Source organism: Amaranthus tricolor, chromosome 8 (assembly GCF_026212465.1).
Source record: "Amaranthus tricolor cultivar Red isolate AtriRed21 chromosome 8, ASM2621246v1, whole genome shotgun sequence".
Lineage (NCBI taxonomy): Eukaryota > Viridiplantae > Streptophyta > Magnoliopsida > Caryophyllales > Amaranthaceae > Amaranthus > Amaranthus tricolor.
This window is the reverse complement of record NC_080054.1, coordinates 18,092,108-18,106,807: the sequence shown is the minus strand read 5'-3', so window position 1 is coordinate 18,106,807 and position 14,700 is coordinate 18,092,108. Positions and strand designations below refer to the sequence as shown.

Genomic DNA, 14,700 nt, shown 5'->3' with positions numbered 1-14,700 from the left:
TTCACGAACGTGATGGACAATAAGAGGAACCTTTATGTCTAAAAAAAGAAGGTGGAAATGTAACACCCCGAGATTTTAATGACATAATTTAATATTTTAATAGTTTTTAAAGATTTTACGATTATATTTAATTATTTCTGAAATTAGTTTTAATAAATTTCTTGCATACATGAATTTAAATGTTAATTTATATATATATATATATATCAAAAATATAGTTACGATTTCTTAAATAAAGAGGCTCGAATCGAAATGATTATTTTATTAAAATGTGTGAGGCCGCGAAAGTGAGTCTCTTAGTTGGATCTCGCAACAAAATGAACCGAGATAAAAATAAATAAAATAAGCATGATAATAATAATAATTAAAAAAAAAAAAAGGAGAAGAAAACGGTTAAAGACCCACGAAACCCTAAACATTGAAGACAAGCCGTTTTCTCCTTCTCCTTCTCCTCCTTCTCCTTCTTCCTCTCTTCCCGTGCACTTCCTTCTCCCTTCTCCTCTGCGCTGCCTTCGCCTCTCCCCACAAGCAGCAGCCTCCGCGTTCGCTTCTCCTCGCAAGCAGCAGCAAGGCTGCGTTTTCCTCCCATTCTGCAGTAAAGGCGGCCGCTACCAGCAGCCACGGCCAGGCGCGTGGTGTCCCTCTCAACCGTCTAGTCTTTACTCCTTTTCTTGTTACCCCATTGTAAGCCTCTCAAGTTCACTCTAAGTAATTTTCCTAGTAACTAATTAGAATTTTACTAAGTTTATGAACTTGGTGTTAAATTTGTATGATTTTTCATTGAATCTTGTTGTGGGTAAGAAGTTGATTGATGACTTGAATGTATATGAATCGGGTTTTTGAAATATGGATGAAAAGTGTTAAACTTTGTATGATGGTTATTAAATCTTGCTGTGAGTGATAATTGGATTGGTGATTTGAATGCATTTATGAATTAGGTTTTAGAAATATGAATAAATAGTGTTGAGCTTTGTATTATTTTCATAGAATCTTTTTGTGGGTAAGAGTATGTTTGATGAATTGAAAATATTTTTGACTTAGAGTTTGAAGTATGAATGAAAATAATGGTAGTGTGCTATTTTGATGGTGTCTTAGTAATGAGTAACCTTAATTGTGTTGAGTGTGGGAGTTTTGTTAGGTAGGGTGGTCTTAATTGGCCTTTTGAAGTAAAAGAAATTATTAATGTTGATTACAAGTGCCCTCGTTAGATTATCGAAGTATAATTAAATGATATTAGTAAGGCTATGAACATAGTGTCAACTGTTGAGAATTATTAAAGCTACTTGTTATGATGCTTGATTTTAGTTCTTTCTAACCTTAGAGAATATAATGAATGATGCTGTGATGTGATAACTTTAAGACTCGTCGTTGTCGTCATATTAGCACTACATCAACATTAAGTGTGAATCGTCGCCTTATATTAAGATGATGTGAACCGTTATAACTCAAAGTTAGTTGGCATAATGAAACAGTCGACATGATCCTTTTATTCTTTGCCGATGGAAAAACTTGTGTTATTGTTGAATTGACGATTATGCTTGATGTTGAATGAGATGCGTACGTGCTAGAAGTAATTGAAAACTTGTCGTGAATGGATGATAGTGGTTACTTGGTTTCTTGCTGGTATACCCAAGTAGTTAAGAGAACTTATAAGTTCTATTCCCAACTTGTATAGGTTCCCAGTTTATAAGAGGAAAGTAGACCCTTAGTTGGGTGATTTTTGTAACTTGTGGTCGTGCAGTGACGCTTACAGGTACGTACACGCAGTAATTTATTATCGTGTTTATCGTTACAAAGTATTATCAATATTTCATGATTGTATACATCGTATTAGAATTATAGAGCGCTAGAAAGTGAATTATGCTAGCGTATAGTCATACTAGTAATATAGGCAAGTAGAATGAAAACATTAGGAGACTATGAGAACAAATTTCTAAATAGTAGAGAACGCATCGTAGTTGTGTGTGGTGTCAAAGTGATTTCCTACTTATTGAGCCTTGATGTATGATTAATTAGCGTGACTCGACTGGATTATGTCCGGTTGATTTAATAGTCCCCTAAGTGAGGTTCGACGGGACCACCGTAAGGGGGGTATGAGCATGCTTGGGTCATTGGGCGCCGAATGGCCGATACCGCCCCTTGACCGAGGCGATACCATGCGGGCCTTGCAAACCCCAATATGGTGGCCTCTTCACTGGTTTAGTACCCCAGTGTGTTAGTTTTTCCCGAAGGTAGGACCCGAGAGGGTCAGCTGGAGGGGGCATGAGCTCATACTTTGCCAATGGGCGCCGGATGGCCGATAACGCCCTTGGCCGTGTCACTATGCCATGAATAGAGAAAGGATTCACTACCCTTGAATATATTCCGAGAGATTAGTAGTTTGAAAGAGAAATTATGAATAGATAGAGGTGTTCAAACAGATGAGTAGACTTGCTATTGCCATACTATATCGTTGTCTATTGTTTTGTTTAATGATTTCAATTATTATAAGTTCATTATTACTGACGTGTACATGTTGTTGTTGTTTGCTCATGACTCTCTATGATGTTCCTGCTATGACGCATATGACTATGGTCATTATGTTGAGCAGCAGGAGGATCATAACTTGGCATGACAGGTATAGGAGCTTCTTTTGCTTTGCATTGGGGAAAGAGCGGAGTACGAACGTAACAATTGTATATAAAATTGTCTTAATGCTTGTAGCTTCTATAATACTTGTACAGTTTTCTTTTGGGGTTGTAAAACTTCTTTTGTATGGAGCCACGTGACTCCTGGTATGATCCATAGATCCGCTGCGTAGTTTTGGATGTACAGTAGGGAGAATACTCCTTTAGTATCCGTCAGATCGATGCGTTGACACTGGAACCACGATCCTCGTTAGAGTTGATGTTTTGTGAAGCCGACGATGATTTATTCCGTCGTGACGTATTCTTTTGAAAGGCGTTATAGGCCTTAGATTAGTTTAATCATGTTAATCAATTATAACTATACATATTCTAGTCACATCCTCAGTTTTCAGCAGAGATGCTGCCGAAATTTCAACTCACTCACCCTTTTTAATTAATCCTTAGCATTTATGTTAAGTATTTTCTCTTTTTCTTTTTATGTAACACTCGAATTTCCTCCCTTCCTTTACGATTCTGGTTTCGTTTAAGGGGTTGGAAATTCAGGGGTGTTACAGGAAAATACATCTCAAACTTGCATAAAGTTACAATCACGTCGACTCGAAGAGCATCAAGTTTAAAGGGATCAAGAACTTTACTAAAAATTGTATAGAAGAACGAACATAGCTCGGTCATAGCATATGTCACATGTTTGGCAGTATTTCACGGATTGCAATTGGTAGAACACTTGCATCATTACAGGGAAATCGTGAGATTTCATGCTTCCCAACTCCAACTCACCATTTAGGGTCACAAATCTCTTCATATTGGATGAGTACCCAGACGGAACCTCAATGCCATACAAAGACTCACAAAATGCCCGCTTCTCTGCCTTGGACAAATAATTTTTTTCATTACTCATCTTCTTCTTACTGCCCTTTCCCTTGTTACTGCCACCAACTTCATCAGCTCTATTTCTTTTCTTACTTACCTTAACCTGTGGCCACAACTCCGGAAGAATACCCTTACAATCAAAGTAATCTCGCACGGCCTTAACATCCTTTGTCTTACCTGGATTGTTCATAAGCGTTCCGAGTATGGCATCGCATACATTTTTCTCTATATGCATAACGTCAAGATAATGCCTAAACTGTAGATCTCTCCAAATATGAAAGCTTCCAAAAGATTGATTCTTTTTTCCATAGTCGTTCTTCACCCCCTTACACTTGCCTTGTTTTACCAAATACAATTTCAACTCCCTTAACCTGTTTGTAAACCTCATAACCGGTCAACAGTCGACGAGCTACACAATCCTCAACCTCTCCGTTGAACATCTTTTTCTTCCTACAATATTGGTGATCTCGTGGGAGGAACTTTGGATAGTGCATGAATACATGTTTACACTTAGGAATCCACGTGGATTCCATGTCATCGATACATATTAGGCATGCTTTCTTCCCTTTATTCTTATACCCTGATAAGTTTCCATATGCCGAAAAATCATTAACGATGCATAAGAGCATTGCACGCAAGGTGAACTCTTCATTAGCATGTGCATCAAACATGGAAACACCATCATCCCACATCTTTCTCAAATCCTCAACGAGAGGTGTAAGATATACATCTATGTCATTGCCTAGTTGTTTAGGACCTGAGATAAGAAGCGAAAGCATAATGTACTTATACTTCATACACAACCAAGGTGGAAAATTATAGATCACTAACGTTATCGGCCAAGTACTATGTTGAGAACTAAGATTGCCGAATGGGTTCATTCCATCCGTACACAGTCCGAGCCTTAAATTACAATCTTCATCCCCAAATGTCTTATGCAACCTATCAATACTCTTCCACTCCGGAGAATCAGATGGATGTGTGACCAAAGTGACTTTTCTTCACCCTATCTGCATGTCACCTCAAATTTAACGCATCTTTCTTTATAGAAAACAAGCGCTTGAATCTAGGTATTATTGGAAGATACCACAATACCTTAGCCAGGGGCCCTTTAGCTTTCCGAGCCCCCTTACGCTTGTAACGTGATAATCCACACCTAGGACACTCTTCTAAGTTCTCATTTTCATTCTGATACAATACACAATTATTTGGACACGCATGAATCTTCTGGTACTCTTGGCCGAACGGACACATGAGCTTTTTGGCATAATGTGTCGAATTTGGAAGTTCATTTCCCTCAGGAAGCATCACACCTAACGCTTCTAATAATATTGTGAAACTAGTGTCACTCCAATTGAACTTTGATTTAATGTTGAAGATTGTCAACGCGGCTGTTAGTTTGGTGAACTTTGTACATCCAAGGTACAAAGGCTTTTGAGAAGCCTTTGTCAACAAGTAAAAAACACAAGGACGTTTTCCTAACTCATCCCCGACTCCCTCCATCATCTCATCAACACGATCTACATCCTCATCGGCATTCTCTTCATCTGTCTCATATCCATTAACACGTTCTACTACATCCTCATTGACATCCACAATATTGACATCCTCAACAACATTTTTTTCTTTGTAAACTACCTCCTCACCATGCCAAACCCAAACATGATATTGAGGCCTAAACCCACGTTGAAGTATGTGCTCCCTAAGGATATCAACACTATCTACCTGTGATACATTGCCACACTTGACACATGGGCAATAAAAACCAACTCCCTCGTCCTAACTTGATGTTCAACGGCAATACTACAAAATTCTAGTACGCCATCAATAAATTCTAACGATTCAATGCTTCCATACATCCAAGAGCGATCTTTTGTCATCCTAAGTGTGATTAGTTAATTCAGAAAAAAATTAATAATCACTTTTTAACATACATACTTAACCCTAATTAACCACAAAATTAAGTAATAATCATTCATTTGACCCTAATTTACAATAATTAACCTTCATAATCTATAAATTATTGAAAAAATATGTGTATTCTAATAACAACATTGTTTTAACCCTAATTAACCCTAATAATAATACAACTTTTTTAAAATTGTCCAAATTATGTTTATTCTAATGACCATTATTAACATTCATACTAACAACAACTACTAACAACATATAAAAACAATAAAAATAAAATCACATTCATGAATTTGGACAACTAATTAATAACATTCAGATTAATATTCATACATATAAATCAAAATAATTAACATACTAATAATATAAACTTGGACAAATGTAATATTAACAACTAATAGATTCTAAATAAAATCACATTTAAACTATAAATAATAAACAACATCATTCAACCCTAAAAATTTGAAAAACAATGAAAATTGGTATCAAAAGAAATTACATTGTGTATCTAGATGTAGAATAGCTACAATGTGACCTCCAATGAAATTAAAAAAAAAAAACAAAATTAGTAAATATAACCATTTTTCAAAAAAAAAAGAAAAAAAAAACCAAAAACACCATGAAACCGAAATACCTTGATTTTTTCCTGGGTTTTCAAAACAAATGAAGAAGAAGAAGAAGAAGGACAGTAGGAATGAAGACAGTATGAAGAAGAAGCAAATTTTTTCGTAAGTTTGAAGCAAATTTTTTCGTGGGTCGTTTAAAGACAATATGAACAATGGAGACAAACAATGGTGGAAGAAGAAGAAATGCACCAGTAATGAAAGAAGAAGAAGATGAAATCAAGCAAATTTTTCGAGCAAGCATACTGTTTTCGTGGTTTTGATGTTAGTATATATATATATATATATATATATATATATATATATATATATATATATATATATATATATATATATATATATATATATATATATATATATATATATATACATATATATATATATATATATATACATATATATATATATATATATATATACATATATATATATATATATATATATACATATATATATATATATATATATATATATATATATATATATACATATATATATATATATATATACATATATATATATATATATATACATATATATATATATATATATACATATATATATATATATATACATATATATATATATATATATATATATATACATATATATATATATATATATACATATATATATATATATACATATATATATATATATATATATATACATATATATATATATATATACATATATATATATATATATATATATATATATATATATATATACATATATATATATATACATATATATATATATATATATATATATACATATATATATATATATACATATATATATATATATACATATATATATATATATACATATATATATATATACATATATATATATATATACATATATATATATATATATATATACATATATATATATATATACATATATATATATATATATACATATATATATATATATATATACATATATATATATATACATATATATATATATATATACATATATATATACATATATATATATATATATATATATACATATATATATATATATATATATATATATATATATATATATATATACATATATATATATATATATATATATATATATATATATATATATATATATATGTATATATATATATATATATATATATATGTATGTATGTATATATGTATATATGTATATATGTATATATATATATATATATATATATATATATATATATATATATATATATATATGTATATATATGTATATATATGTATATATGTATATATATATATATATATATATATATATATATATATATATATATATATATATATATATATATATATATATATATATATATATATATATATATATATATATATATATATATATATATATATATATATATATATATATATATATATATATATATATATATATATATATCCCATGGTTTATTATAAATAAAAATAATTAAAAAATAAAAAATAAAAAAAAAATTTTCAATGTATATATTATTATAAGGAGTAGGTGCAGCAGTTTTATACTATTATCAAATGCGTAATTTCGATCTTATCTTCTATTATACTTCCGCTGTCTAAAAATTTAAAATCTAATATTCCTAATCCAAATCCCTAATATAAGCTCAACCAAGCATGTGACAATTTCTATTATTGCCTAGTCCCATCCACACCGTAATGCTTATAAATCCAAAATCACAAATACAGCTATATATTCGTTCACTACTTCAGAAATTTCCAAATTTCCTTTCACAATCATATCACCAACCTGTGACTTTCATTAAAATTAAAAGAATACGAAAAACTCATCTAATTGATGAAAGATAAGTTTAAATATTAGGTAACTAGATAGGTTCTTGAGTGAAACACGATTTATGAATGTTCTGTAATATAAGTTATTAATCATAATCATACATATAACTAAGTTGTTATGTAATTTTTAATAAACAAATACATTTCAATACCCCAATATCATTAATTGGTTGCCATCTAGGAAGAAAATTGAGAAGGTCGATGTACACAATCTTAACTTTGATAATAATAATAATAATAAGATTAACAAAAAGATTGTTTTCAATTTATCCTGGGTTACAAACGTCATGTACAATGTAACTTCATATAAACAAGAAACGCACATAATTTAATGACTCATTTTTACTTTAGTCCATTATAACTTGTAACCAAAGAACTATAAATCTTTAGTTGTATTGAAACAAGAGACATTAATTAATTAATATAAAAAGATTTTATATTATAGGCTAACAGATATTCAGAAAAATCTTTTATCATAGGCTGATAAACATTGCTTGATTAGAAAAGAAAAAGAATGGCAAAATATTTGTTGTACGTGTCGACACGTATCACATATTATATCTTTATTAGCATATTGTAAACTCGTGCAATGCACGAAAATTTTAAATTGATACATATAAAATTTAAAATAATAAAAATTAACGTATGTTTATGTTATACAGATTAATTTTTCATTAGGATATTGTGTTGATAGATTTGCACAAAAATACCCAAATAAATTATTTATAGAAAGACTATTAAGAAAAATTCCAAAAAATGATTATTATATTTTTTACATAATTTCTTGAATATAGGTATTTAAGTAATAAATATTTTTTACCTAACTAATTAATGTGTTAGATTTCATTGGACAGTTGATCAACAGATGAAATTGAAGAAATACAATAAAGTAGTTTGAGAGAAGATATCATCAACATTACATTTGTTACTTCAGAATCAACATTTTGTACAGTATCCTTTTTTTTTTATGTATCCTGAATATAGGAAATCAGACCTATATATATAGAGGAGGCATAAATACAAGCCTCTAAGAAACTCAGGACAACTAAGCAATCATAACAGAAATCAGTTATAACAAACATAACTAACTTCTAAGCTTAGAGCCTAACAGAATGTCCAACACCCCTTCCCCCTTTCATGGAAAACTAGATTTTTGGCTATGTACAAAGCACTTTGATTGTCACAATGTAAGGTGACAGGTTTTAGTTTGTCAACACCCAACTCCTCAAGCAATCTAACAATCCATGTTACTTCAGCTGCAGCACTACTCATAGCTCTATATTCTGCCGCGGCTGAAGACCTAGATATGGTACCCTGCTTCTTACTTTTCCAACTAATTAGAGAGTTGCCTAGTAAAAGAATATACCCAGTAATAGATCTTCTTATGTCAGAACAAGCTCCCCAGTCACTGTCGCTAAAAGCTTGAAGAAGTAGTTTATCACTGGCTTTTAGGAGAATCCCCTGGCTGCTGGTATTGTTGACATATTGCAATACATGTTGTAGAGCAGAATAATGTGAGTTTTTTGGTGCTTGTAAGAATTGGCTTAGTGTTTGTACTGCATAAGCCAAATCTGGTCTGGTATTTGTTAAGAAGTTGAGCTTGCCAACTAGACTTCTATAAAGAGTTGGATTATCAAAATCAGGACCTTCAGTAGCACTTAGCTTTAGATGCAATGGTAAAGGAGTTACTACCCTTTTTGCAGTGGTAATATTTGCTTCTGTGAGAATCTCTTTTGTAAATTTTTGTTGTGTTAAAGAGATGCCTTCAGTTGTGTAACCAACTTCAAACCCAAGAAAGTAGTGAAGTAAGCCCAAATCTTTGATGCCAAAAACCTGATGTAAATGATTCTTGAGATTGTGAATACCAAGCTGATCAGTGCCAGTAAGAACTATATCATCTACATAAACTGCTGCAATGATGGCCATGGATGCTTTTTTTCTAATGAACAAAGAATGATCATTTTTAGATTGAAAGAAACCTTGATGTGCAAGTTCATGAGCAAGCTTGGAAAACCATTGTCTGCTAGCTTGTTTTAGACAATAAAGTGACTTCTTGAGTTTACAGACTTTGTTTGTTGAATGAGGGTGACTTGGAGGTAGTTTCATGTATACTTCCTCATGCAAATCCCTATGTAGAAATGCATTATTCACATCAAGTTGATATAAACTCCAACCCTTGCTTGCAGCAATAGCCAAGATACTTCTAACTGTTGACATTTTTACAACGGGAGAGAAGGTTTCTGAATAATCTATGCCATATATCTGTGTGTAACCTATAGCTACCAAACGAGCTTTGAATCTCTCCAAAGTACCATCAGCATGGAGTTTTTTTTATATACCCATTTACATGCAATTGGTTTCTTTCCAGTTGGTAAAGAAACAACATCCCATGTATGATTTTTTTCTAATGCTTGTAATTCCTTTGTCATTGCTGCCACCCACCTACGATCTTTTGCTGCTTCTTTATAGCAGGTAGGTTCTTTTGGAATGTCCAAATGAGCAAGAAGAACTGTGTGAGATGGTGTGTAAAGGGTTAAATTACACCAATGAGTACTGGTGTTAGCTGAGTATCCAGGAAGTGAGTAAACAAAATCATTGAGGTGTTGAGGAAGTTTAGTTGGTCTGTGAGATCTTCTGGGTTCAGGAACATTAGGTGTAGAAGAAGAAGTGGCAGAGGAAATATCCGAAAGATCTAGAGTGTTGGAATTGGAGGAAATAGTGGAAGTAGAAGTAGAATCAAAGGAGATAGAAGAAGAGGAAGTAGAATGGCTGTTTGTGGACTGAGTGGTATTTTTTGGATTTATGTTGTTTGTGAAGATATCAGGTATATCATAGTCAAAGAAACTAGTATTAGTGGTAGTAGAAGGAAGAAAAATTTGAAAAGTAGAGGTAGAGGGAGTTGAAGGAGATTGAGAGAAATGAAATGGGAAATGTTTTTCATGAAATGTGACATCCTTTGTGATATGAACTTTGAATGTTTTGAGATTTAACACTTTATAAGCTTTCTGATTTGGTGGATACCCAATGAATACACATGAATCAGTTCTAGGATCAAATTTTGACTTGTTTTGTTTCAAAGTAGAGACATAACAAAGGCATCCAAAAACTCTCAAATGGTGCAAACTAGGTGATTTTCCATATAATTTTTCATAGGGACTAACATTGTTTATGGACTTCAAAGGGGTTGTATTTATGAGGTGAGCAGCAGTGAGAACACACTCATTCCAATAAGAAATAGGAATTTTTGATTGAAAGAACAAAGCCCTTGCAGTTTCAAGGAGATGCCTGTGCTTTCTTTCAACAATGCCATTTTGTTGAGGAGTATCAGCACAAGTCTTTTGCAAAACAATACCTTGTGTTAAGTAATATTGTAGAATTTCACCTTAAGTGAGTTCCTTAGCATTATCGCATCTTACAATTTTAACAGGCAAATGAAATTGTGTAGAAGAATAGGCAACAAAATTTTTCAGAATTGAAACAGCATCAGATTTGTATTTCAAGAAATGAACTCAAGTATTTCTTGAGTAATCATCTACAATAGTGAGGAAAAGATTACATTTGGTATAGGTAGTAACTCTATAAGGTCCCCAAATATCAACATGAATAAGCTCAAAAGGTTTAGTTGTTTTTATTGTACTAAGAGAAAAAGGAGATCTAGTTTGCCTTGCTACAGGGCAAACTTGACAGATACATTCTATAGAAGGACAAGTAACAATATTCTTTGTAGTTGTTTGTAGTTGAGGAAAAGGCAAGTGACCTAATCAGAGATGCCACAACTTAGCAAGTTCTGCATTTTAGACATGAACAGCATGACAAGAGATACTAGGAACAGGAGTTTGTAGTTGATTTTTTGAAGACTGAAATTCATGTTTTGTGCAGTAAAGTCCTTGATGTAGATCACCAAGAACTTGAGGAAGGGTCATGTGAGGGGCCTGGATCATACAAGAAGAAGCAGAGAAAGTGATTTCACATTTAAGTCATGACACAATTTATGTATGGAAATTAGATTATAATGAAAATCAGGAACATGGAAAACATTTCTCAAAGTGATGCTCCCTGGTAAAATTATAGAACCCTTATGTTTAATTCTAACTTGTCTACCATCAGGGACAGTAATAGCATGATCATGAGATTGTAATGGGGTATAAGTAGAAAACAGACTTAAATCATGGCAAATGTGGTCTGTGGCACCACTATCCAGAATCCAAGTAGGATTTTTGCAGCTCATCATACAGAACTTATAACTAGAGAATAAGGCTGGAGAATTACCTGCTTGCATCATTGATTTTTCTGCATTATTTCCTTCAAAATTTTGATTCTTGGATAAAAGACGCATTAGTTGATTGTATTGATCAAGATTGATAGGTGGAGAAATATTAGATGTGCCTGCTTGAGATTGTATGTTAGATTCATCAGTAATTTGACAAAGATTTGCAGATTTCTTCTCCCTATTCTAGGTGTTAGGGTACCCATGTAGCTTATAACACCTTTCAGTGCCATAGCCTGAAATTTTGCAGTGATCACAAAACCATATAGAATTCCTCTTGGCCCCAATCATTTTATTAGCAACAACATTAGAATTGGTATTGTAGTTGTTTGTGGGGTAAGGGTTTCTGCCATATTTACTATTTTCAGCAAACCTCCTTCTGTCAACTGCAAAAGCCATATGCTCAAGTTGTGTGGCTGTTGCAGCCTTAGTTACAGCCTTTTGATTTTAACATTAGAACATTACATGAACATACAGATAAGGGATCATGCATATCAATTTCATCCCAAATGCTTTTGATTTTGGTGTAGAAATCAGCAACTGATTCATCAGATTCTTGTTTAACATCCAACAAACTTTGCCTTAAAGAAGATAATTGTAAAGCTATAGCTTGGCCATATCTTTCTTCCAAATCATTCCATATTTGAGTTGCAGTTTTGCAGTAATACACACTCTTTGCAATATTTTTCACCAATGAACAATGTAACCAATTTTTGACCATGTCATTACATCTATGCCAAGCTGCATAGTTGATATGATTTAAAGGGGGTTCAGGGAGGGAGCCATCAATGAAACAAAGTTTTTTTTTTAAGGGATAAGGTAAGCATAACAGATCTTTTCCAATCAATGAACCCGGTGCCATTGAAGGGCTCAAGAACAAGTTTAATAATAGTAGTATCTGAGGGATGAATGTAGAAATGGCTTCCATAAATGGTGCAAGGATCTTGATTGTTTTGAGTATTATTGTTGTTATTTGGTGGATTTTGTGGTGTTTCAGACATATTGACAAACACTTGATCAACAAAGAAAGCAAATGATCACGAACAGAAGAAAGAAAAACAATTGAAGCAACAAAACAAAACTCAAAAACAGGAATGAGTAAAGAACACAATCAATGATGATTTCAACAACAAAGGGTGATCAAGCAACAAATTGCAAAAGAAACAATGAGGCAGTGTAGCAACGGAAAAATACCAGGAGATGATCAATTAGCACAAGATCAGTTGAACGCAGAAGAATCATAAGAGAAAGAGCAACAGCAGAAGAAAGAAAGGATCAAAAATCTTTAATGGCATCTGATACCATGTTAGAACTCATTGGATAGTTGATCAACAGATGAAATTGAAGCAATACAATAAACTGGTTTGAGTGAAGATATCATCAACATTACATTTGTTATTTCAGAATCAACATTTTGTATAGTATCCTTTTTTTTTATGTATCTTGAATATAGGAAATCAGACCTATATATATAGAGGAGGCATAAATACAAGCCTCTAACAAACTAAGGACAACTAAGCAATCATAACAGAAATCAGTTATAACAAACATAACTAACTTCTAAGCTTAGAGCCTAACAGAATGTCCAACATAATTTGTTATCAAATAATTAAAAATTCATGTGTAACTTGACTGTTTAAGGTTGGATATTAACTAAATATAGTATAATTTAATATATATTGCTGACTGAGTCGGACTGATATTTTAAAAAATATTTTATTATAGATTAATAAATATTTCTTTTATTAAAAAGAAATAAAGAGAAAAAAATGTTTGATGTAGTGTCCTTACCTAGGAAGCACGGACACGTCCCTAGATTTGCGTGTCGCGTGTCGGACACGGACATGCGAAAATCCGTGTCCGACACGCCAAATGAAGTGTCCAATATTTTAATATTTTTTCGGACACGTGGACACGACAAAGACACCCGACGGACACGGCAAGGACACGGAAGGGACACGTGCCCCACGTTTTTCCCACTGTTGAACCCGATTATTCGCAGATGGGTTCCATTTTTCAACAGATCTTGCTGTGTCCGTCGAGAAATGAGACCCGACTCCACTTGCTATGTATAAGAATCCATTTGATCCGGTTGCACACCATCTTCTGGGAACTGAGATGGATGGGCCATAAGTCCAGATCCGTGTAGATGGGTCGAATATCAAGGGTTTCGGTAAAGCGGGTGCTAGATGCTACGTCGTACCCGCAACTAGTGCTAGTTTATCACCCACTGCTACAGACTGAACAGGAAGGTATCTCGAAATAAATGGCGGATGGCGGAGTAAGAGTGAGAGGGGTGGCGGAGGAGGAGGGAGCGATTCCCATTGAGAAGAAATTGAATCAAAAGAGGAAAAACAAATTGGGGTAAGAATTTGTTGAGGGTTTGAAGAAGGAGGGGGCTTCCATGGTAGGAGAGCTTTATGCTTTTTCTGGATATGGAGTATAGAGATTAATAAAGTAATGTTTGATTTAAGAAATTTGTTTGGGAGGTAGTAAGGAAAGTTCAATTGGGGGAGGAAGGAAGGAGGAGGTTACTTGTGGTTGAGGGTACATTCATAATAATCTTAAATTTACCTATTTATTTGGTT

At 32.7% G+C, this 14,700-nt stretch overlaps 1 protein-coding gene and 1 long non-coding RNA gene across 2 annotated transcripts; one reads left to right on the top strand and one right to left on the bottom strand.

Annotated features, from left to right (window-relative positions):
- Positions 1–433: 433 nt before the first annotated feature.
- LOC130820352 (uncharacterized) lies at positions 434–2,679 on the top strand. Its single transcript, XR_009045162.1, has 3 exons — positions 434–684; positions 1,676–1,753; positions 2,591–2,679. It is a non-coding gene; the product is annotated as an uncharacterized LOC130820352 (long non-coding RNA).
- Positions 2,680–7,714: 5,035 nt separating this feature from the next.
- LOC130821608 (uncharacterized mitochondrial protein AtMg00810-like) lies at positions 7,715–10,062 on the bottom strand. Its single transcript, XM_057687396.1, has 4 exons — positions 9,011–10,062; positions 8,867–8,890; positions 7,901–7,916; positions 7,715–7,801 (listed from the first exon to the last, which is right to left on the bottom strand). Exons 1-4 carry the CDS (start codon positions 10,060–10,062, stop codon positions 7,715–7,717), a joined length of 1,179 nt encoding a protein of 392 aa, XP_057543379.1.
- Positions 10,063–14,700: the final 4,638 nt, after the last annotated feature.

Bases quoted from the DNA above. Each gene is read 5' to 3' on its own strand.
- LOC130821608 (XM_057687396.1), bottom strand. From the start codon at position 10,062: ATGTCAACAGTTAGAAGTATCTTGGCTATTGCTGCAAGCAAGGGTTGG. The intron at 8,891-9,010 runs GTACATAGCCAA...ATGATTGCTTAG, and splicing joins TGTGACAATCAAAGTGCTTT to TTGTCCTGAGTTTCTTAGAG.